Below are 25,262 nucleotides of genomic sequence, written 5' to 3' on the forward strand. Positions count from 1 at the left end.
ACTGGAGATCTTGGGCCCAGCTGTTGTAGATACTGTGCGTACAGCTTTACAGATTGGGAGAGATCAGTTCCATTCATTTGAGAAGGAACGTCTGGCAGACAGATCCAAGCCACTCAATGATGTCATCAAATGCAACAAACTCCCATTGTTTTCATCCATCAAGGTCAAAGCTGCCCAGAAGAGCAAACAACAAGTAGCCTCTGCAAAGAGTGATTCAGAGCTCTTCTCCAGACTATACATTGCATGCCAAACCAGAGATGGGGGTCTCGAGCAGTTCTTCAAACATGAGAACAGCGCACATCCGCCAGCACTCTCGCAAAATGGACAGCTCCGCTTTGGTTCCAAAGCTGACTTGTTGCAGCCCTTAGAACAGCTTGTCGAAACAAAGTCGGACCCACCACAAGTATCTTCTGTGATCCTCGATGGAGCTGTAATAGTTCAAATGCTGAGCCCAGGCCAGACCAAAACATTTCTTGACTATGCCACAAAAGTATTCGTTCCATACATTATGTCACAGCTTCAACATCGATCTCGTCTCGATCTAGTGTGGGACCGCTATGCAAAGTCAGGCAGCCTGAAGGCAACTGCAAGGACCAACAGAGGCAAGGGAATACGCAGACGTGTCACTGGCTCTGCCCTCCTACCAGGCAACTGGCACAGTTTCCTCCGTGTCGACGAGAACAAGGAGGAACTCTTCAGCTTTCTGTCTAAGCAGGTCTTGAAATCCAATATGGCGTCAGTAAATCAACTTCTAAGTAGAACCATTCAATTCCTTGACCTCAAGTTTGTACATCCAGACATTAAATTCAAGGCTGTAGCTGGTATAGAACCAGAAATATTTGTAATTAAAGATTTTTAAGCCGCCATTTTGAAATCCAATATGGCGGCCACATTGGGGTGAATTCCAAAGTGGTTCCATATCTGAAAATGTTCTCCATATAATATTCTATCATTCTGCCAAATTTGGTGCTTCCATCACAAAATGCACAATTGGTTTGCTATGCCGCTGCACTATTATTGGTGTTGAGGTCATTAGGGTCTCCTTCAATAACTGGGAGGAACTCGATCTGTGTGCTCTGCTTTGCATCATTAGCATGGATTCTCTTCATCCAGCCATTCCAGTTGGAGTGTGGGAGCTCAGGATCGTTGGCTTTGATCACCCACCCCGCTGCCCAGAGTGTGTCACCTGGAGTGAGGAGTGGCTGATCATGAGCCAGGGAGGAGGAAAGCTCAGCGAGGGGGAGAAACATGATCGCGTTCGTTCCTATCTGTTTCCTGTTCGTAAATGGAATAATCTTTACTTCAGTTCCTCTCAGGATCTTAGCTTTGTCGAGTGCCTTCAACTTCACCCAGGTGAAAGCTGCTGTTGTCTGTGGATCTGGCAAAGGTGGTGCCGGAGAGGTGACTTCGATCCAACCCATTGAGTGAAAGGGAGTGTTTCCGTGAATAGAGACAATGTTTAAATCTATATTGTCTCCAACAAACTGAGTGACTGCATTGTTTGTTTCCCCAACCTCCATAAAGACCACCTGATCATTACTTGACAATTCACTTTCACTGGCTGACACTTTGGCTGTCATCACTGATTGATCCTCAAGCGCAGCATCAACCGCAACCTCATCATTGATCTGTTCATCGGTTTCCTCCACAATGGTGTCAAGAGTGCCAGAAGTATCTGGAACATCATCTCCACTCCTACTATTAAGGAAGCAGTATTTGTAGTTTTGTGTCTCCGTGTAAGACTCAGTGTATCCCAGCCGGTGGAACTTGTTGAGCATCCATTCTGACCCAAATCTATGATCAAGTTGTATGGCAAGCCCCATTTGGTGTGGCAATACTCCAGACCGAGGTCGACAGGCCTTAATAAAATTCTGCCCCCAAACGGCAACTCTTTCGTCTGTCTTGACAATCGGTCTCAAGAACATCTGAAGGCTTGCAGGAACAAGTGTCAGCTGACTATCGATGTCAGTCATACTGTGTGTGGTGGGGTATGACTTTGGACCTAAATCAATCAAGGCAATATCATTGGATATGAACTTGAGTGCCGTCTTTATGATCTGAGTCTTCTCATCTCCATGTTCAAGATTAGCATGATGCTCTCGCAGAATATTGTCGGTGCCATCTTTGAGACAGAGTACATCTGCCCTTCTTTCCTGTGTTGTGAAATACAAGGTGTCTTCGTATTTCTCTAGAAGTTTTATCTTTAGCCAATGCTTTGAATAAGAAAGGCTCTTCTCTGGTGACTGATCAAACTCCTGCAGCTTTTCATGGACTTGGTCCATGTTCATTACCCCATGCTCTAATTCTGAGTCTAACCATTCGCAGAATTCAATAAAAACTGCCTCTCGCTCCTCATCAATACTCCTCTGTCCTCTCTTCCTTTTTCCTTCCTCATCAGTCTTGGACAAACTGTCACCTCTCGCAAACATAAGTTTGCATCGCAAATGGTACAGTGTTTCTTCTGCTACCAAGTCGTTGATCCCTTCCAGGCGTCCAGTGACTTCAGTGCCCCAGTCATCCCCGCGACTCCGTGCTGTCTTCAGCAAGCTTGCCTTCAGTGTATCTGCAGTCAAATTATCTGGCACTCTGTATTTCTTTCTAGCTTGTGCTGGATTATTTTTGTAGAGCTGGGCTGGTTGGTTGCAAAGAATGCATACATCCTTATACAGGAGGTCAACTGACTGTGATCTTCTAGAACTGCAGCCAGTTGATGAACTGAACTCACAAGTAATGCGTCTTCTCTTCAACTTTGATGACTCTTTCTCTGCCTTTGATGCTTGAGCTGACTTCTTGGTGGTTGCAACAAAGTTGTTGTACAGATCATTTTTACACTTCTGGTGGTACCTCAGTTTTCCTTCCTTTTGAGCCTCCTTCATACGTTCCACAACTAACATTTTCGACAGTTTCTGCTTGTTTCAATAAAGTTGAGTATCCCTTTGGAGTTGCCTGTATGAGCCTTTCAGCTGGTGTATCCGAGCGTGCACAGATGAAGCAATTGAGCACAGGTGGAGTAACGTCTTCATCCATATTGCTAGACTCCATGTCCTGCAAAGTAGAAAATGAGATATATTTAGAAATTATTTTTCCACAAAGGAGTGTCTGTGGTGAAATATAAATGTTAACAATCAACTCAGAATCATGAAAAACCCTTATTTGACCCCTCATAAGTTACTTAAGGGCCGATTAAAAAAAATAAAAATTCTCGAAAATAATTTTTCGGTACCCGAATTCAACAGCTTTTTTCCTGGGTTTCCCACGGGAGTTGACCTTCAACATTTTAACACATGTTATTACACACCTTTACAAACATATTGGTGAAGACAATTTTTTGGTAACAATTTAGTTAACAGATTTTCATATGTTTCCCTTACTATTTGTTCCCAGCACCCAATGTCGGATTAGCGAGATTGTCGGATAAACGATTTTGTGGATTAGAGGGATAAAAAGGATGGCGGAAATCTGTTCCTGGATGTATTGGTCGGGTAGAGAGACTTCCGGATTAAACGGGGTCGGATTAACGAGGGTTGACTGTATATGGGTATTTTTAGACACAGGAGGAGGACATTTGGCCCAACATGACTGCACTATTCCCAAACCTCCTTAGCTTCATTTTTCAATCCCATAAACTTTGTAAACCTGGGCCAGGTTGCTAGAAACCTGGATAACTTAATCAGTGGATAAGCACTATCCTGTGAATATATTTTATCCAAAGGATAGGTGATCTATCCACAGGATAGTGCTTATCCGGGCTTATAGCCACTGGGCCCTGGTTCTTATACCATGAAGACCATTTAAATGAACACCCATCAAATTCCTATTTCCTCTGCAATTAAATTGCATTTAATCATCATTGGCAGGGATATCTATATCGGGGAACTGGCACGCAATTCTTCTTCATTCGTATGTAGCACAAGGCCGTGGGATAGCATCATTGGCTGAGGGCGTGGCTGTGCCGCCGATGCAGTGCCCTCTGCTGCTTAGTCGAGAAATTTAGAACTTGGTCATGGTGCCGGTGATAGCTTGCCTACTCTTCGCGAAGGACACCGCAGGATATTTAACGTCCACCAACGAATGCCGCCAGACGGTATGCCCGTCTAATGTCCATCCGAGGGACGGCACACACATTGATGCCTCGCCTTGCCTGTGAAATACCGGGATGACGGTTTGTAGCTGAGTCTGGATTCGAACCCTGGCTAGACAACTTAGAGGTACGTGTGCATACCTGTCGGCCATCCTGTCAATCCCACTTGCACACAATGCGTGTCCTTTCAAGAGATACCATGAGATTTTTAATGTTTGCATTGCAGTGAGCAATGGGTTTGCAGTGAGCAATGGGATTGCAGTGAGCAATGGGTTTGCAGTGAGCAATGGGTTTGCAGTGAGCAATGGGATTGCAGTGAGCAATGGGTTTGCAGTGAGCAATGGGATTGCAGTGAGCAATGGGTTTGCAGTGAGCAATGGGTTTGCAGTGAGCAATGGGATTGCAGTGAGCAATGGGTTTGCAGTGAGCAATGGGTTTGCAGTGAGCAATTGGTTTGCAGTGAGCAATGGGTTTGCAGTGAGCAATGGGTTTGCAGTGAGCAATGGGATTGCAGTGAGCAATGGGATTGCAGTGAGCTCATTGTGATAGCGAAACCATAATTTGAATTTTGGGAGGGGTGGTCATTTTGGAAAAACAACCAGGTAAAGTAGCTTGTATTCACTGCTTTTGTACTTCACTGTGGATCACAATTAACAAGGAAGTAAATAAATCCTTCGACAGCACAATATTTAACATCCACACAACACAAATTATCATCGCTCTGTCTGGTAAGTTTTACAATTATTATTATTACTTTGGAAAACTTTATATCTGAGCTACTTTAAATCGATATAACCATCCAGTGAGCAATTATCAGATAATACAGATACCAAATGACTGTAAAGCAACGAATGTACATATAGACCATCTTCACAATTGACTAGACCATCTTGCACATAACAAATAAATGCACAGAGCTCTTGTAAACAGTTCCATTTCCTGAAACGCAACTTACACATTAGAAAACGTCACTACACTGCGACCCTAAAAAGTGGGTTCCAAATGGAGGTGTTACCGAACCATTACATTCTGAACCATTGCTCATGACACTTGATTCGTGCTGCGAGACGCTCGCGATATGTTGCGGTATATTGCAACGTGACGGTGACATCATGGTGTTACTATGGGTAGATAATAATGCATTATCAAAGGATCCAGCAAAATCTGGCTTTTCAACATAATACGTGTTCATTCACAACACCGGCTTCGCCGGCTGTAAACATAATATATAAAGTCTGTTTTCAGCCTTAAGCCTTAACATCATGTCACTTACAATGAGCTCAGTGTGACCATTAGGGATTGCAGTGAGCTCAGTGTGACCTTTAGGGATTGCAGTGAGCTCAGTGTGACCTTTAGGGATTGCAGCGAGCTCAGTGTGACCATTAGGGATTGCAGTGAGCTCAGTGTGACCTTTAGGGATTGCAGCGAGCTCAGTGTGACCATTAGGGGTTGCAGTGAGCTCAGTGTGACCTTTAGGGATTGCAGTGAGCTCAGTGTGACCTTTAGGGATTGCAGTGAACTCAGTGTGACCATTAGGGATTGCAGCGAGCTCAGTGTGACCATTAGGGATTGCAGTGAGCTCAGTGTGACCTTTAGAGAATGCAGCGAGCTCAGTGTGACCATTAGGGATTGCAGTGAGCTCAGTGTGACCTTTAGGGACTGCAGTGAGCTTAGTGTGACCTTTAGGGATTGCAGTGAGCTCATTGTGACCTTTAGGGATTGCAGCGAGCTCAGTGTGACATTTAGGGATTGCAGTGAGGTCAGTGTGACATTTAGGGATTGCAGTGAGCTCAATGTGACCATTAGGGATTGCAGTGAGCTCAGTGTGACCATTAGGGATTGCAGTGAGCTCAGTGTGACCTTTAGGGATTGTAGTGAGCTCAGTGTGACCTTTAGGGAATGCATTGAGCTCCGTGTGACATTTAGGGATTGCAGTGAGCTCAGTGTGACATTTAGGGATTGCATTGAGGTCAGTGTGACATTTAGGGATTGCAGTGAGCTCAGTGTGACCTTTAGGGATTGCAGTGAGCTCAGTTTGACCTTCAGGGATTGCAGTGAACTCAGTGTGACCTTCAGGGATTGCAGTGAGCTCAGTGTGACCTTTAGGGATTCCAGTGAGCTCAGTGTGACCTTTAGGGATTGCAGTGAGCTCAGTGTGACCTTTCGGGATTGCAGTGAGCTCAGTGTGACCTTTAGCGATTGCAGTGAGCTCAATGTGACATTTAGAGATTGCAGTGAGGTCAGTGTGACATTTAGGGATTGCAGTGAGCTCAATGTGACCATTAGGGATTGCAGTGAGCTCAGTGTGACCATTAGGGATTGCAGTGAGCTCAGTGTGACCTTTAGGGATTGTAGTGAGCTCAGTGTGACCTTTAGGGAATGCATTGAGCTCCGTGTGACATTTAGGATTGCAGTGAGCTCAGTGTGACATTTAGGGATTGCATTGAGGTCAGTGTGACATTTAGGGATTGCAGTGAGTTCAGTGTGACCTTTAGGGATTGCAGTGAGCTCAGTGTGACCTTTAGGGATTGCAGTGAGCTCAGTGTGACCTTTAGGGATTGCAGTGAGCTCAGTGTGACCTTTAGGGATTGCAGTGAGCTCAGTTTGACCTTCAGGGATTGCAGTGAACTCAGTGTGACCTTCAGGGATTGCAGTGAGCTCAGTGTGACCTTTAGGGATTGGAGTGAGCTCAGTGTGACCTTTAGGGATTGCAGTGAGCTCAGTGTGACCTTTAGGGATTGCAGTGAGCTCAGTGTGACCTTTAGGGATTGCAGTGAGCTCAGTGTGACATTTAGGGATTGCAGTGAGCTCAGTGTGACCTTTGGGGATTGCAGTGAGCTCAGTGTGACCTTTAGCGATTGCAGTGAGCTCAATGTGACATTTAGGGATTGCAGTGAGGTCAGTGTGACATTTATGGATTGCAGTGAGCTCAATGTGACCATTAGGGATTGCAGTGAGCTCAGTGTGACCATTAGGGATTGCAGTGAGCTCAGTGTGACCTTTAGGGATTACAGTGAGCTCAGTGTGACCTTTAGGGAATGCATTGAGCTCAGTGTGACATTTAGGGATTGCAGTGAGCTCAGTGTGACATTTAGGGATTGCATTGAGGTCAGTGTGACATTTAGGGATTGCAGTGAGCTCAGTGTGACCTTTAGGGATTGCAGTGAGCTCAGTGTGACCTTTAGGGATTGCAGTGAGCTCAATGTGACATTTAGGGATTGCAGTGAGCTCAGTGTGACCTTTAGGGATTGTAGTGAGCTCAGTGTGACATTTAGGGATTACAGTGAGCTCAGTGTGACCTTCAGGGATTGCAGTGAGCTCAGTGTGACCTTCAGGGATTGCAGTGAGCTCAGTGTGACCTTTAGGGATTGCAGTGAGCTCAGTGTGACATTTAGGGATTGCAGTGAGCTTCGTGTGACATTTAGCGATTGCAGTGAGGTCAGTGTGACATTTAGGGATTGCAGTGGGGTAAGTGTGACATTTCGGGATTACAGTGAGCTTCGTATGACATTTAGGAATTACAGTGAGCTCATCGTGATGGTGATGTCATGGAGATGCTTAAGGTGGGAGAACGCACTTTTTTGATCTTTCCATATAACTGAAGCGACTAAACTGAAAATGCAGCAAACCAAATTCGAGCCAACCTTGTAAACGTCACAACAAAGAAAATTTAGTTTAAAATGCTTTAAAAATTATAATCCTTATGCTTTCTTAGAGGGATTTGAAATGAAATAGTTGTGTTGGAAGGAAATTTAATCCTGAAAGGGAGTATTGTTTTGATTGATAAATCGAAGTCAAAATTTGTATCAACATATCTCGAGATCTCGAGATCTCGCGAGATCTTGTCGGGGCGGTCACGGTTTTTCGAAGTTGTCCACGATCTTCACGCACGCTCGAAGTTAAGTAATTGTTCACAATTGTATTTTTGTCGAAACTGTATCTATCTTACGTGTGTGTACCTATAGTGTGTCCCTCTGAATATTCTCGGTGTTAATCTTTCATACCTGTATAAAATAGTCGAGTATTTCGTGCCGTGTTATTTGCGGCCGAGTTCTTGAAGCTTCCTACCTTGAGGCTTTGTTTTCCCTCAGCGGTCGATTGTGGTCCTTCTACTCTCGTTCTCTCAGTTTTTTCTCAGTCTTTTCACCCCATACTTCCTTGTTTAAAATCCTAACTCAAAAAAAAAATAATTCCTTTTTGTTCTTTTCGTTCGTTCGTTCTTCGACCATGTGTTTCACCCCCATTTCACCCCCATTTTCACTCAATTCCCCAGATAGTTTTCACTGTTCAATTTAAAAATGTTTAAAATATTCTGTCGTATATTATAACACTTTTTTCTTCTTCTTTAAAAGGTTGCTTTCGACTTGCTCACCAAATCTATTCATTCCAAAAAAAAAATCCATCTTTTACAGCTCCTCCTTTCTACATTCCCTAAACTCTCCTGCACTCCACCCCCCCCCCCCCCCCCCCTCCAGCGTCCTTAAACGTATCTCTGACTCGAAGGTCACAAGAAACTCATTTTGCAATAAATGTTCGTTTCCCATGAATCGTACAACACTTTCTAAAATCCAAACTCACCCCTCGCCTCCAAATCTTCCCCATCCCGCATCCCTTTCAAATCTCCCCCCTTGCCCCTTCCCTCCTAAACTCCCCCCTAACCTCTCCCCTCTTAGACTCCCCCTCGCCCCTCCCCTCCTAAACTCCCCCCTCACCCCTCCCCTCTTAGACTCCCCCTCGCCCCTCCCCTCCTAAACTCCCCCCCCCACCCCTCCCGTCCAAATCTCCCCCACCTCCCATCCCTTTCAAATCCCCCCCTTGCCCCTTCCCTCATAAACTCCCCCCTAACCTCTCCCCTCATAAACTTCCCCCTTGCCCCTCCCCTTATAATCTCCCCACACTCATTTTTTCTCCATTTCCCCCCTCTCACCCCTCCTCCTCAAGAGATTCTGCCGATATGAGGGATGAGGAATGGAGCGGCAGACAGTGGAGTCATCAGCAAAGAGGTGGAGAGGATTTTCAAGAGAGTCAGAGAGATCATTGATGAAGACCAGAAAGACCTGATTCTGCAACTGGACCTGACGGCATCAGCCTACGGGTCCTAAAATCCTGCTCTGCCGCTCTTTCACTCCCTCTCTCTGTTCTCTTCACCCTCTCTTTTGCTCAAGGTCATCTGCCATCTGCTTGGAAATCAGCCAACTTTACCGCTTTACACAAAAAATGTGCAAAAACAGATCCTTGCAACTACAGACCAATCAGCCTTCTCCCAATTATCAGCAAAGTCATGGAATCCATCATTGCTTCGGATATCAAATCTTTCCTCTTCTCCAATGGCTTGATCTCTGACCATCAATTTGGTTTCAGACCAGGTCACTCTACTCTGGACATGCTGCTTCTGCTGTCTCAACAATGGATGGAGGTCCTCAATGCCAAACAGGAAATTAGAGCTGTCTCCCTTGACATATCACGTGCCTTCGATATGGTCTGGCTCCCCGCTCTGCTCACCAAACTTTCCTCCTATGGTATCCAGGGAAATCTCCACGCATGGCTTACGGACTTCCTCTCTAGTGGTAGTCAACGTGTGGCCCTGAATGGGTTTCTCTCATCTCCCGTTCCTCTTCAGGCTGGAGTTCCCCTTGGCCCTGTGCATTTTCTGGTCTTCATCAATGATCTCTCTGACTCTCTTGAAAATCCTCTCCACCTCTTTGCTGATGACTCCACTCACTGCCGCTCCATTCCTCATCCCTCAGATCGGCAGTATGCAGCCTCCTCACTCTCTGCAGACCTGGATAAAATCACAGACTGGTCAAACAAGTGGAACATGTCCTTCAATACTGACAAATCCCACACTCTTACTACGTCTCTCTGAAAAGACTGAGTGGACAACCCTCCCATCTACTTTCTGAACAATCCTCTCCAAGAAGATCTGTCACTCAAGCTGTTGGGTCTCACTATCTGCCATGATCTTTCCTGGGAAAACCACATTTCCAATCTGGCCTCCAAAGCCAGTCGCTGACTGGGCATCCACCGTCGTGCAAAGTCCTTCCTTGGCACACCTGAGCTCCTCACCACATACAAGGCTTTCATCCGCAGCTCAATGGAATACTGTTCTCCCCTCTGGGCCGGTGCTCCTGCCTCACACCTAGCTCGGCTTCACGCTGTTAAAACCAAAGCTTTCAGAATCATTGGAATCTCCCGTGATGAAGCTAACTCCGAGGGCCTTTCACTTACTCACCGCAGGCAGGTTGGTGGTCTTTCTGTCTTCTACCGACTCCTCTCCGGCCTTGCTCCCCCAGCTCTCTCTGGGCTCTGTCCCCCAAATATTCCTGCAGGTCGCACAAGATCTGCCTGCAACCCTCTTATGGTCAAACTGCCAAAATCAAGACTCTCTGCTCACCTTCACTCCTTCATTCCTCTTTTCTCCCGCCTCTGGGACAAACTCCCTCACTCTCTTCAATCCCACTCCTCCCTCCAGATCTTTAAAACAGCTGTTCACCACCATCTCATATCTTCCCCCATCAAAAACCTTGATCTTTTCTACCGCCACTAATTTCACCCCAGATCCACTTTTTTGAAATACCAACTTCTTTCCTGGAAGTCCTTGCAGTGTCCTTGTGTTTTATACTTCGCCCCCCCCCCCCCGCCTCCTATGCTTCCGCCCCCCAAGCCGTCTCCCTCTCACAGATCTCCCGATGTCCCTGATCTCAAATGTTGTGTTTGTGTCCTTCCCTTTCTAGATCCCCATCTTGTCTACCACGACCCTTATTATATGTTTTGTGTGTCGGTTTGATTTTTTGTGTGATAAATGTTTGCTCTTTCACGAGCCTCGATCCTGTATACAAAGAAAGAAAAATAATAATAATAAATAAACATTCAATCCCACTCCTCCCTCCCGGTCTTCAAAACATCTGTTCACCACCATCTCTTATCTTCCCCCATCCAAAACCTTGATCTTTTCAACCCCCGTTAATACGCCTCAAATCCACCTTTTTCAAATTCCGATTTCTTTCCTGAACGTCTCTGTAGTGTCCATCTTGTTTATCCCATGTACCCCGCCCCTGCCCTCTCTCTTCCACAGATCTCCTGATGGCCCTGATCTCTTTTGTTGTTGTGCTTCCCTCTCTCTCCCCTTCTATTTATTATATGTTATATGTGTTAGCTCTTACACAAGCCTCGACTTGGTGTACAAAAAAAGGTTTTGAGAATATATTTTAAATGAAAAGGGCCATAAAATAAATCGAGCTATTCATTGATCGTCTTACCTTTTGTCAGTGTTGCTCTGTGAACTAAGGCCAATCACAAGGTATGTTTCACCTTCCTGGATTTTACCGATTGCCTCGCACCCAGATGAAAGGACAAACTTGCCCTTTGTGCCTGGTTCAGTGTCATACTTTCCTGAATATAAAGAGAGAAGCAGATTAGTCAATCAAATTCACCATATATCCTCATCTCGTCAACAATACATGTCATGCCAAGAGAGAAGCATAATAAGATAAAATTAAAATAACTCAAACAGATGAAAACAACAACACGAGCATCAACACACGCAAAAGTGAAAAACGCACGTGAAGAAGCTGAATGCCTCAACTGTGTTTGCCTCTAAATCTTGTGTCCCAAACCCATCCCTCTCTGTACCCACGGTACCCAGTCGTACCCAGCTGCTCCTGGACTCTGTGTCCTTTCCTCCTGACAAGGTGGAAAAGTTTCTGTCAACCCTCGACTCTGATTCTGCAACTGGACCTGAAGGCATCAGCCCACGGGTCCTAAAATCCTGTTCTTCCGCTCTTTCACTCCCTCTCTCTGTTCTCTTCACCCTATCTTTTGCTCAAGGTCATCTGCCATCTGCTTGGAAATCAGCCAACATCACCGCTTTGCAAAAAAAGGTGCAAAACCAGATCCTAGCAACTACAGACCAATCAGCCTTCTCCCAATTATCAGCAAAGTCATGGAATGCATCATTGCTTCAGATATGAAATCTTTCCTCTTCTCCAATGGCTTGATCTCTGATCATCAATTTGGTTTCAGACCTGGTCACTCTACTCTGGACATGCTGCTTCTGCTTTCTCAACAATGGATGGAGGTCCTCAATGCCAAACAGGAAATTAGAGCTGTCTCCCTTGACATATCACGTGCCTTCGATACGGTCTGGCACCCCGCTCTGCTCACCAAACTCTCATCCTTCGGTATCCATGGAAATCTCCACGCATGGCTGGCGGGTTTCGTCTCTAGTCATAGTCAACGTGTGGCCCTGAATGGGTTTCTCTCATCTCCTCTTCCTGTTCGGGCTGGAGTTCCCCAAGGCAGTGTTCTGGGCCCTGTGCGTTTTCTGGTCTTCATCAATGATTTATCTGACTCTCTTGAAAATCCTCTCTATCTCTTTGCTGATGACTCTACTCTCTGTCGCACCATTCCTCATCCCTCAGATCAGCAGTCTGCAGCCTCCTCACTCTCTGCAGACCTGGACAAAATCACAGACTGGGCAAACAAGTGGAACATGTCTTTCAATCCTGACAAATCTCACACTCTTACGATGTCTCTCCGAAAAGACCGACTGGACAACCCTCACATCCACTTTCTGAATAATCCTCTCCAACAAGTTCTGTCACTCAAGCTTTTGGGTCTCACTATCTGCCATGATCTTTCCTGGGAAAACCACATTTCAAATCTGGCCTCCAAAGCCAGTCGCCGACTGGGCATCCTCCGTTGTGCGAAGACCTTCATTGGCACACCTGAGCTTCTCACCACATAAAAGGCTTTCATCCGCAGCTCAATGGAATACTGCTCTCCCCTCTGGGCTGGTGCTCCTGCCTCACACCTAGCTCGTCTTCACGCTGTTGAAACCAAAGCGTTCAGAATCATTGGAATCTCCCACGATAAAGCTAACTCCAAGGGCCTTTCACTCACTCACCAGAGGCAGGTTGGTGGTCTTTCCGTCTTCTACCGACTCCTCTCTGGCCTTGCCCCCCCCCCCCCAGCTCTCTCTGGGCTCTGTCCCCCAAATATTCCTACAGGTCGCACAAGATCTGCCTGCAACCCTCTTATGGTTAAACTGCCAAAATCAAGACTCTCTGCTCACCTTCACTCCTCTTTTCTCCCGCCTCTGGAACAAACTCCCTCACTCTCTTCAATCCCACTCCACCCCCAGGTCTTTAAAACAGCTGTTCACCACCATCTCTTATCTTCCCCCATCCAAAACCTTGATCTTTTCTACCCCCGCTAATTTCACCCCAAATCCACTTTTTTGAAATACCAACTTCTGTCCGGAAAGTGCTTGGTGTCCTTGTGTTTTATACTTCTCCCATCCCCCCCCCCCCCCCCTTCCCACGCATCCTCCCCCCAAGCCCTCTCCCTCCCACACATCTCCCTGCTCTCAAATGTTATGTTTGTGTGCTCCCCCTTCTCTCCCCATCTTGTCTTCCGCTCCCTCTTTTTATATATTTTGTTTGTCTGGTTGATTTGTTTGTGAAATAAATGTTAGCTCTTTCACGAGCCTCGATTCAGTATACCAAAAAAAGAAATCAAAAAAAATTAAGCTAAAGCTTCCTGGTGGCATCTCGTCAAATCTGTTCCTGGTGTTTGTTCCCCCTCCATCCGCTCCCTTACTTCAAATGGCTACACAGTTGACACTGCCCATGAAAACGCTGAATGCATCAACTCTGTGTTTGCCTTAAAATCTTGTTTCCCAAACCCGTCTCTCTCTGTTCCCACCTTACCCAGTCGTACCCAGCTGCTGCTGGACTCTGTGTCCTTTTCTCCTGAGAAGGTGGAGAAGTTTTTGTCAATCCTCGACTCTGATTCTGCAACTGGATGAGACGGCATCAGCCCACGGGTCCTAAAATCCTGTTCTTCCGCTCTTTCACTCCCTCTCTCTGTTCTCTTCACCCTCTCTTTTGCTCAAGGTCATCTGCCATCAGCTTGGAAATCAGCCAACATCACCGCTTTACACAAAAAGGTGCAAAAACAGATCCTTGCAACTATAGACCAATCAGCCTGCTCTCAATCATCAGCAAGGTCACGGAATCCATTATCACTTCTGATATTAAATCCTTCCTCTTCTCCAATGGCTTCATCTCTGATCATCAATTTGGGTTCAGACCAGGTCACTCTACTCTGGACATGCTGCTTCTGTCTCAACAATGGATGGAAGTCCTCAATGCCAGAGAGGAAATCAGAGCTGTCTCCCTTGACATCTCTCGTGTCTTCGATACGGTCTGGCACCCCACCCTGCTCACCAAACTCTCCTCCTCTGGTATTCATGGAAATCTCCACTCAAGGCTTGCGGACTTCCTCTCCTGTCTTAGTCAACGTGTAGCTCTAAATGGAGTGCTCTCATCTCCTCTTCCTATGCAGACTGTAGTTCCTCAAGGCAGTGTTCTGGGCCCAGTGTTTTCTAGTGTTCATCCATGATCCCTCCGATTCTCTGGAAAATCCTCTTTATCTCTTTGCTGACGACTCCACTCTCTGCCGCTCCATCTGTCAACCCTCAGATCGGCAGGCAGCATCCTCTTCACTCTCTGCAGACCTGGACAAAATCACAAACTAAGTGGAACAAATAAGTGGAACATGTCTTTCAATCCTGACAAATCTCACACTTTCACCTTGTCTCCCGCGATGAAGCTGTTTCTAAGGGCCTTTCACTCTCTCACCGCAGGCAGGTTGGCAGTCTTCGTCTTCGACGTCTCCTCTCTGGCCTAGCCTCCCCTGCTCTGTGCTGTGCTTTGTTTCCCAAATATTCCTTCAGGATGCAGAAGTTCTGCCAGCAACCCTTTTCTGGTGAAACCGCCAAAATCAAAACTCTCGGCTCACCTTCACTCTTTCATTCCTCTTTTTCCCCACCTCTGGAACAAACTCCCACACTCTCTTCAATCCCACTCCTCCCTCCAGGTCTTCAAAACAGCTGCAAAACACCACCATCTCATATCTTCCCCCATCCAAAACCTTGATCTTTTCTTTCCCCATTAATCCACCCCAAACCCACCTCCTTCAAATTCCCTGTTTTCTTTCCTGAAAGCCCCTGTAGTGTCCATCTTGTTTATCCCATGCACTCCACCCCAGCCCTCTGTCTTCCACAGATGTCCCTGTTCCCTGCTGTTGTTGTACATCTTGGAGACAGGAGTGAAGAGATGTCTCACGGCACCCTCCTCCTTTGTGTAGTCGACATAACTGGTTTGATGAAATTGAATGACACTTTCTCTCATTTAATAAACATTTCATTTAAACGATCATAATAGTCTCAATTTTCTGTGAGCCTCGATTATGTGTTCAAAAAAATTAATAAACATAACCACGAACTTAGAAGCATTCCTTGCCTTGCTCTCCATAAAAATTACTCATTTATCATTTTCCCGACATTTGTTCAGAGTTATTCACCTTTAATTTTTGATGGATACATGAAAAACTAGAACTGCACTCGGTAGAGCACACCTCCACCAGCTGAACAATTTACCTTTTGTATCCCACTGATAGGTTGGATCTGGATCCGGACATGAACCAAAATCTAATCGGCTTGTTCTTTTCACTTACACAACGCATCCACCAAGTTTTGTCACAGGTCATCCACAACTTTTTGAAATACTCCTCCATGAGCTTAGAGCCTTGTATATGTATATATATATATACAGACTTGGCATTTAATATGGAATTGTTTTTTTTTCTTGACTTGGGTTTCCTTTCTGAACTCAGTATTTCAATCTGGTGAGTTTCTTTTACGCTTCGGTGATTTCTTTGTTGAAAGAACCATATCACTGATTGTCTGTCGCAGCAAGAAGTCAATAACAGGATTGTATCACAGGTGGCGTGACAAAATGTACGGACAGGTACATTTGATGATTGCCTTCACAATCGGGTATATAAAGGTTGTTGCGTTCTGTATTAGTGGAAAACAACTGCTGCACGTCCACAAAAGTTATTGCCGCTTCCTCTGGAGATGGTCCGTCAACTCGACAATGCTGTTTGTCATGGAGTGGTGGCTTTACGAAATTCCGTCATGAAACAACGTGCTATTGCTCGGCAGTATGGCATCACTCAAGGTCAGGTGTCAAAGATCCCGAAACGAAATGCTCAAAGGGGTGTCCCTACTCCAATACCGAGGCCAGGACGTCCCCGCAGAACCACAAGGAGAGATGATCGCCAGCTGCACCGGTTAGTCCGCAATGGCCGTACCAAGTCAGCTAATCGGCTTCGGGCTGAGTGGCAGCAACTGACAAATGTGCCTGTATCCAGAAGGCTAGTCAACCAACGACTGGTTCAAGCAGGCTATCGTGCCGGGCGTCCCCTGAGAAAGCCACGCCTGACAAGACAACACCGCCAGCGCCGATTGCAGTGGGCCAGAGAGCACCGTCAATGGCAGCCAGGACACTGGAATCACGTGATCTTGTGACGAGTCTTCATTTCTGGTCTATCGTCAAGATGGCCATGTCCGAGTGCGCAGACAAGTGCATTAAGACGACAACGAAGATTGTATAGTGCCAAGAGTCCAAGCTGGAGGTGGTGGGGTGACCGTTTGGGCTGCTTTTCATGCAGGGGGCAAAACTGACCTGGTTGTTCTGAATGGAAACCTGAACCAGTTCAAGTAGAGGGCCATTCTGGAAGAAACATTGCTTCCATTTGCTTGTTCAGCCTTTCGAGGAAACTTTGTTCTCCAAGATGACAATGCATGGCCTCATCGTGCTCGCATGATCCAACACTTTCTTGCTGACCGTGGTGTAAAGCATATGGAGCAGCCTGCCATGTCCCCGGATATGAATCCGATAGAGAAATTGTGGGCAGAATTAACTGCAAATTAAATCAAATCGACAACTTGGACCAGCAGCCTACCTCTGTGCGTGAATTGCAGCAGGCTATTGTCACTGCATGGCAAGCGATTCCTGTCCAAACCTTGGCAAATCTCGTGAACAGCATGCCTCAACGTGTACGTGCTCTCCTGAATGCTCGTGGGGGATACACGACGTACTAAACTGTAATTTTACTGTCCGTAATCCCAGTCATAATTTAGCTTTTGTTTTTGTTAAAAAAATTTTGGCTAATGTGCAAAATAAAGAAATACTTCTGGAAAACGTACATAAGTTTAACACAGTACTGTCCGTGAATTGAGTTCAATATCAGTTTACATCACTTTCAAGGATCAATTTATTTGCTTCGAAATGTCAAATCTGGTTTTTGTTTCTTTTAAAGGTCGCATTAACAAAATCTAGAATAATTTCAACATAATTCCAATGAACTTTTAGTTCTAAGTCAACTTGAAAAGTAAGTTCACCCCCACAAAAAAAATATTCCATATTAAATGCCAAGTCTGTATATATATATATATATATATATATATATATATAGATGTACAGTCACGTGAAAAAGTAAGTACACCCCATGTAAAGTTTTGACTTTTTCAACATATTTCAACATACAGCTATTTGATCTTCATTTCAACAATATTGATAGATAAAGGTGATATAATATAACAAATATCATGAAACATTTACATTTTGTAGTCCATTGTATAATTTAAATAAACATAAATGCAAATTTCGCATGTGGAAAAAGTAAGTACACCCCTACATTTATCACTACTTCAAATACCTAAAATTAGAATCAGGTGCACCAGCTCAGGTGCAAATGATTACAACATCGTGAGAGAGGATCTTGGAGGAACCTGTCTTATTTAAACATCAGACATTTAGTTTGGTTTGCTCTTTGTTGTTGAAGTGTGCGGCGTCACCATGCCTAGATCAAAAGAGCTCTCTGAGGCCTTTAGAAAGAAGGTTATAGATGCCTACGAGTCTGGGAAGGGATTTAAAAAGATCTCCAAACAATTTGAAATCAATCATTCGACTGTCCGGAAGATCATCTAAAAGTGGCGAAGATTCCAAACAACTGCCAACTTGTTCAGGCCAGCCCGCCCCAGCAAGTGCAGCCCGAGATCAGACCGCAAGATGCTGAAAGAAGTCTCTGAGAACCCCAGAATGTCATCACAGGACCTACACGTAGCTCTTGCCACTGTTGATGTCAAAGTGCACTAGTCTACCATTAGAAAGTGGCTGCACAAATTTGATCTACATGGGAGGTGTGCCAGGAGGAAACCTTTGCTGTCCAGAAAGAACATCAGGGCAAGACTAAAGTTTGCCAATGAACACCTAGGCAAAGACCAGCACTTCCAGAACAACGTGCTCTGGACAGATGAGTCAAAGGTAGAGCTATTTGGACACAGTACTGGAAGACATGTTTGGTGAAACCAAAGACAGCATTTGACCAAAAGAACCTGATACCAACTGCAAAGCATGGTGGTGGAAATATTATGGTTTGGGGCAGTTTTGCTGCATCAGGGCCTGGGCAGCTCACCATCATAGAATCCACTATTAATTCTTCATTGTACCAGAGGGTGCTTGAGGATAATGTGAGGCCATCTGTCGGAAAGTTGAAGCTCAACCGAAGGTAGACCTTGCAACATGACAATGACCCGAAACATCTATCTATAATTCCAGTAATCTCTGTGTGTATGTATGTATGTATGTATGTATGTATGTATGTATGTATGTATGTATGTATGTATGTCTGTGACCGCTGTTTCTCGACAACCACGGGTCCGATATACTTTAAACTTGCCAGGTATATTGCTGGGGACCCGAGGATGTGCCTTTTCAAGGTTTCATATTAATCGGACAAGTAGTTACCGAGGTATGTCCAAAAAACGATTCAACCAATCAGAGAGCAGCGAGCTATCACGTGTGCCGAACGTGCCGAACAGACTCTGCCTCGGACGGCACATTTGAGAGCGTATTCATTTATTTCACGTTGGCAAACTATGTTGGCGTTAAACTATGTTTTAAAACTAATTAAAACTAATTTGCGATTCATCGTAACTGCGATTTGCGACCTTCCGGACAGTGAAGACTTCACTTCCGGCAGCCAATCACAGAACGCGTTGTTGCGAGCCGAGCCGAGCGCGTGCGCCATTACGGTTCATAATTCGATTTCTTCCGGAGAAAATAATAATTTCTCGATTTCTTATGCGGATTATTTCTCCCAGAGCGAAGGGCGGAAGCGAAGAGCGTTGTTTTTTTTGTTTACGGGCGTACGGGCGTACGGGCGGGGTAGAGCGTACGGGTAGCGTTTTTTTTTTTTTTTGGCAAGGAACGGGCACCCACGTACGGGCATGCCCTAGTACCAGTAAATCCACCAAGGAATGGCTGAAAACAAAGAAATGGAGGGTTCTGGAATGGAAAAGTCAAAGCCCGGATCCAAATCCCATCGAGATATTGTGGGGGGATTTGACAGGAGCTGTGCATGCAAGAAACCCCTCAAACATCACACAGCTGAAAGAATTCTGCATGGAGGAGTGGGCAAAAATTTCTCCCAGTCGATGTCAGAGACTGGTAGACAGTTATAAGAAACGCCTACATGAGGTTGTTTCTGCCAAAGGGGGCAATACCACCTATTGGAGCCAAGGGTGTACTTACTTTTTCCATATGCGAAATTTGCGTTTATGTTTATTTAAATCATATGATGGACTACAAAATGTAAATGTTTCATGATATTTGTTATACCGTATTATATCACCTTTATCTATCAATATTTTTGAAATGAAGATCAAATAGCTGTATGTTGAATTATGTTGAAAAAGTCAAAACTTTACATGGGGTGTACTTACTTTTTCATGTGACTGTATATGTGTGTGTATATATATATATATATAAAGGCAGACTGATGGGAGAGGTGTTTCAATGTTCCATTTGAAGAATGGATTTCTCCCATGATGCAATACTCCTGCCCATTCCCAAAACAGTTTTTTCAAGTTGGGTGTGTCTCCATATCTTTAAGAGAGTCTGAGACCTGCGCATGCGATCTGCGCATGCGCAAGATTGGAGGTCTCGTCTCTTAAAAGCTGTCCATGCGCGCACGCTTTCGAAGTTAAATAACTTTTCACAATTGTGTTTTTGTTGAAACTGTATCTTTCTCTCGGTGTGTGTAACTATTGATGTGTCTTTAATAGTATTCTTGGTGTTGGTTTTTCATACCTGTGTACAGAATCGTCGGTCTTTCGTATCGCGTATTCTGAGGCCTAGTGTAGTACTAGGCTACCGTGTTCGACCTTGGCTTGAGGCTTTGTTTTTGTCTCAGCGGTTCTTCGATCGCGCTGCAATTACTTTCTGGTCTCTGGTTTTCCCGGTCTTTTCACCCCATACTTCCTTGTTTTAAAATCTCCTCAAAAAAAAAAAAAAACCAAAAAAATATTTCCGTCTGTTCTTATTCGTTCTTATTCGTTCGTTCGTTTTTCGACCACGTTGTTTGTGATCACGTGATCACGTTGTTAAAAAATGTCTAATCTGTCCCCTGAAGACCTGTATTCTGTCATATTCTATAACACCTTTTTCTTCTTCTTCTATAAAAGGATGCTTTCGACTTGCTCACCAAATCTATTCATTCCAAAAAAAAATTCCATCTCTTATAGTGCATCTTTCATTCATTCCCTAAACTCTCCAGCACTCCACCGATCCTTCAGCGTCCTCAAACGTATTTTTGACTCGAATGTCTCAAGAACCTCATTTTGCAATAAATTTTCATTTCCCATTAATCGTATACTTTTCAAAATCCAATCTCACCCCTCCCCTCCAAATCTTCCCCATCACCCCTCCCCTCCAAAACTTCCCCATCACCCCTCCCCTCCAAATCTTCCCCATCACCCCTTCCCTCCAAAACTTCCCCGTCACCCCTTCACTCCAAATCTTCCCCATCACCCCTCCCCTTCAAAACTTCCCCATCACCCCTCCCCTCCGAGACTCTCCCTCGCTCCTCCCCTCCTAGACTCCCCTCTCACCCCTCCTCCTCAAAGCGTCCTCCCCGCTTCTTCCCCCTTCCAACTTTCACCTTCATCTCCCTCAACCTTCTGCCTCACTCTTCCCCCTCGTCAAATAACACCTCACTGCGCCTCACCCAATCACCATCAAAACTTTTGTCCGCCCCATTCTTCCCTTTCTCCAAGCTATTCTGTAATCTCTGACACACCTTCAACAGCTCTCCCTACCTCTTCCTCCTCTTCCACATCTTACCCTACTGCTCCCCCCCCCCCCCCCTGTTCTGTATCCGATGCTCCCCCTTCCTCTTCCTTAACAGTATGGACCTCAAACATCCGGGGCCTTCGCTCAAACTTGTCTGATCTCTCCATACAGGTTGCTTCTGACAAACCAGACGTGATCTGCTTAACAGAAACTTTCCTCCTTCATGATGTCTCTGATTCCTTGGTATCTCTCCCAGGTTACTCCCTCCTCCGGTATGATAGACCTGAGCCTCGTCCTGGAGGTGGGGTTGCTATCTTTATAAAAAAAACTCTCTTCCTCACTCGCCCTGCACTGCCCTCTCTCCGCCTCACCCCCAGGAATACCTTTGGCTACGGCTTCCCCTTCGCTCCCACCTTTTGTTCATATGTGTGTTGTACCGTCCACCAAACAGTGATGACTCCATCTACATCTCGCTGTCTGAGAATATGGACCAACATCTATCTACCCATCCCAACTCTCTCTTCCTCATATGTGGTGATTTCAACTGTCACCGTGCCAGTTGGCTGGGTGTGGGTACCTCTCTCACCAGCCATGGCTCTTCAGCAAAGGACTTCTGTGACTCACTGGGACTGACACAATCTGTCAATTTCCCGACCCGGATTTCAGTCAACGGAGCATCTTCTCTCCTGGACTTGGTTATGACTAACTTCCCTGAAAATGTCTGCTGCTCTTCTTCTGCTCCAATCGGCTCTTCTGATCATGTGCTTGTTAAAGTGGACATCTCTCTGACCATTCTCAGAGAGCCTCCTCAGCGTCGACGAGTCTGGCATTTCACTCAGGCCAACTGGCACGGTCTTCAAGCAGCCATCAATCATCTGGACTGGTCTCCCATCTCTACCGCCTCTGACATCAACTCATCCTGGGAATTCTTCCAAAATAAATTGCTCTCTCTCATGCACAGATTTATCCCATCTCGTCTTCAGTTGTCATACCCTTCCTCCCGTCCATGGTACACGGAATCTTGTGGTGAGGCTATTGCCCAGAAACAACTTGCTTTCGTCTCCTGGAAAGCAAATCCAACGGAAGGAAATCTCTTTTCCTTCCACAAAGCCCGAAACAAGTGTGTGTCCACCCTCAGGAGAGCCAGGAAACAATATCTCTCCGTTCTCAGGACCGAACTCTCTTATCTGTCTCCCTCTTGCAAATCCTGGTGGTGTCTGGTCAAATCAGTTTCTGGTGTTTGTTCCCCCTCCATCCCTTCCCTCACCTCAAATGGCCACACGGCTGACTCCGCACGTGAAAAAGCTGAATGCCTCAACTCTGTGTTTGCCTCTAAATCTTGTGTCCCAAACCCATCCCTCTCTGTACCCACCATACCCAGTCGTACCCAGCTACTCCTGGACTCTGTGTCCTTTCCTCCTGACAAGGTGGAAAAGTTTCTGTCAACCCTCGACTCGGATTCTGCAACTGGACCTGACGGCATCAGCCCACGGGTCCTAAAATCCTGTTCTTCCACTCTTTCACTCCCTCTCTCTGTTCTCTTCACCCTCTCTTTTGCTCAAGGTCATCTTCCATCTGCTTGGAAATCTGCCAACATCACCGCTTTGCACAAAAAAGGTGCAAAAACAGATCCCAGCAACTACAGACCAATCAGCCTTCTCCCAATTATCAGCAAAGTCATGGAATCCATCATTGCTTCAGATATGAAATCTTTCCTCTTCTCCAATGGATTGATCTCTGATCATCAATTTGGTTTCAGACCTGGACACTCTACTCTGGACATGCTGCTTCTGCTTTCTCAACAATGGATGGAGGTCCTCAATGCCAAACAGGAAATTAGAGCAGTCTCCCTTGACATATCACGTGCCTTCGATACGGTCTGGCACCCCGCTCTGTTCACCAAACTCTCCTCTTTTGGTATCCATGGAAATCTCCACGCATGGCTGGCGGACTTCCTCTCTAGTCGTAGTCAACGTGTGGCCCTGAATGGGTTTCTCTCATCTCCTCTTCCTGTTCAGGCTGGAGTTCCCCAAGGCAGTGTTCTGGGCCCTGTGCTTTTTCTGGTCTTCATCAATGATCTCTCTGACTCTCTTGAAAATCATGTGTATCTCTTTGCTGATGACTCTACTCTCTGTCGCTCCATTATTCATCCCTCTGATCGGCAGTCTGCAGCCTCCTCACTCTCTGCAGACCTGGACAAAATCACAGACTTGTTAAACAAGTGGAACATGTCTTTCAATCCTGACAAATCTCACACTCTTACGATGTCTCTCCGAAAAGACCGACTGGACAACCCTCCCATCCACTTTCTGAATAATTCTCTCCAAGAAGTTCTGTCACTCAAGCTTTTTGGTCTCACTATCTGCCATGATCTTTCCTGGGAAAACCACATTTCAAATCTGGCCTCCAAAGCCAGTCGCCGACTGGGCATCCTCCGTCGTGCGAAGTCCTTCCTTGGCACACCTGAGCTCCTCACCACATACAAGGCTTTCATCCGCAGCTCAATGGAATACTGCTCTCCCCTTTGGGCTGGTGCTCCTGCCTCACACCTAGCTCGTCTTCACGCTGTTGAAACCAAAGCATTCAGAATCATTGGAATCTCCCGCGATGAAGCTAACTCCAAGGGCCTCTCACTCAGTCACCGTAGGCAGGTTGGTGGTCTTTCTGTCTTCTACCGACTCCTCTCTGGCCTTGCCCCCAGCTCTCTCTGGGCTCTGTCCCGCAAATATTCCTACAGGTCGCACAAGGTCTGCCTGCAACCCTCTTATGGTCAAACTGCCAAAATCAAGACTCTCTGCTCACCTTCACTCCTTCATTCCTCTTTTCTCCTGCCTCTGGAACAAACTCCCTCACTCTCTTCAATCCCACTCCACCCTCCAGGTCTTTAAAACAGCTGTTCACCACCATCTCTTATCTTCCCCCATCCAAAACCCTGATCTTTTCTACCCCTGCTAATTTCACCCCAATTCCACTTTTTTGAAATACCAACTTCTGTCCTGGAAGTCCTTGGTGTCCTTGTGTTTTATACTTCTCCCTCCCCCCCCCCCCCCCCCTTCAAACGCCTCCTCCCCCCCCCCCCAAGCCCTCTCCCTTCCACACATCTCCCTGCTCTCAAATGTTGTGTTTGTGTGCTTCCCCTTCTCTCCCCATCTTGTCTTCCGCTCCCTCTTTTTATATATTTTGTTTGTCTGGTTGATTTGTTTGTGAAGTAAATGTTAGCTCTTTCACGAGCCTCGATTCAGTATACAAAAAAAAAAAAAAAAAAATACATTTAACAGTTTTCAGTTTTAAAACTTTAATTACAACCTGAGGGAATTTATCATTGCTGCAGATCTCACGTTTTATCTACTCGACAACTCTCTCTCGTCTCTCTAATCATGGGAATCTAATCTCTCTAATCTCTAATCATCAGTTCAGCTTCCACCTCGACTATTTTACCATGGGCATGTTACATCTTTTAACCTAACAATGGACGTGTATGCACGAAGACTCGAATGGAATTCAGGGACATATCTCTGCACATCACTCGAGGCTTTGATACAGGCAATCTCAAATCAATCCCAATTACTTACCTTTTTTCAATGTTTCAACTACTGTTGCGCTTAAAATAGTAGTCCCAGACTGATGTTTGATGTCATCTATCTTGATCTTAAATGCTGCAAAAAACGATGACACCACCATTTTTATTGAAAGAAGAAAATCAAGACTGAATCAAATGATGAACGGGCAAATTAATTTGATGTGTGTGTGTCGTTGATTGTTCTCTCCATATACGGGTTTCAGAAGGTGGAATGGAGCCCTCCCCGGTCTCAAAGTATCCACCTTCGTATGTGTGTATGTGTGAATATGTATATTGTATAATATGTCATGTATAATATGTATAATCACGTATTGTGTGTGTGTGTGTGTGTGTGTGTGTGTGTGTGTGTGTGTGTGTGTGTGTGTATAATATGTATAATGTGTGACGTATAAAATATATAATGACGTACAATATGTGCATTATCACATATCAATAGGTGTACATACAGTGCCTATAGAAAGTCTACACCCCCTTTAAAAGTTTTCACCTTTTGTTGCTTTACAGCCTGGAATTAAATTGCATTAAATCAGACTTTTTCCACCTTTATTTACACATCGTAACCCACAACTTCCAAGTGAAAAACAAATTCTACAAATTTCAGAAAATTTATTAAAAA

At 45.4% G+C, this 25,262-nt stretch overlaps 1 protein-coding gene and 1 long non-coding RNA gene across 2 annotated transcripts in view; both read right to left on the reverse strand.

Annotated features, from left to right (window-relative positions):
- The window catches only part of LOC137431473 (complement C3 alpha chain-like), a 65,898-nt gene that overhangs the window by 4,660 nt on the left and 35,976 nt on the right, over window positions 1-25,262 (reverse strand). The window contains exons 6-7 of the mRNA XM_068122829.2: window positions 24,639-24,722; window positions 11,341-11,473 (exon numbers count right to left, since the gene is read on the reverse strand). Coding sequence (XP_067978930.2) covers window positions 11,341-11,473; window positions 24,639-24,722 — 217 coding nt within the window. The remainder of the gene's footprint in view (window positions 1-11,340; window positions 11,474-24,638; window positions 24,723-25,262) is intronic.
- LOC144889121 (uncharacterized) lies at window positions 14,884-15,427 on the reverse strand. The gene is made up of 2 exons (XR_013621602.1): window positions 15,057-15,427; window positions 14,884-14,975 (listed from the first exon to the last, which is right to left on the reverse strand). It is a non-coding gene; the product is annotated as an uncharacterized LOC144889121 (long non-coding RNA).

Source organism: Myxine glutinosa, unplaced genomic scaffold, assembly GCF_964187855.1.
Source record: "Myxine glutinosa unplaced genomic scaffold, kmMyxGlut1.1 SCAFFOLD_937, whole genome shotgun sequence".
Taxonomy (NCBI): domain Eukaryota; kingdom Metazoa; phylum Chordata; class Myxini; order Myxiniformes; family Myxinidae; genus Myxine; species Myxine glutinosa.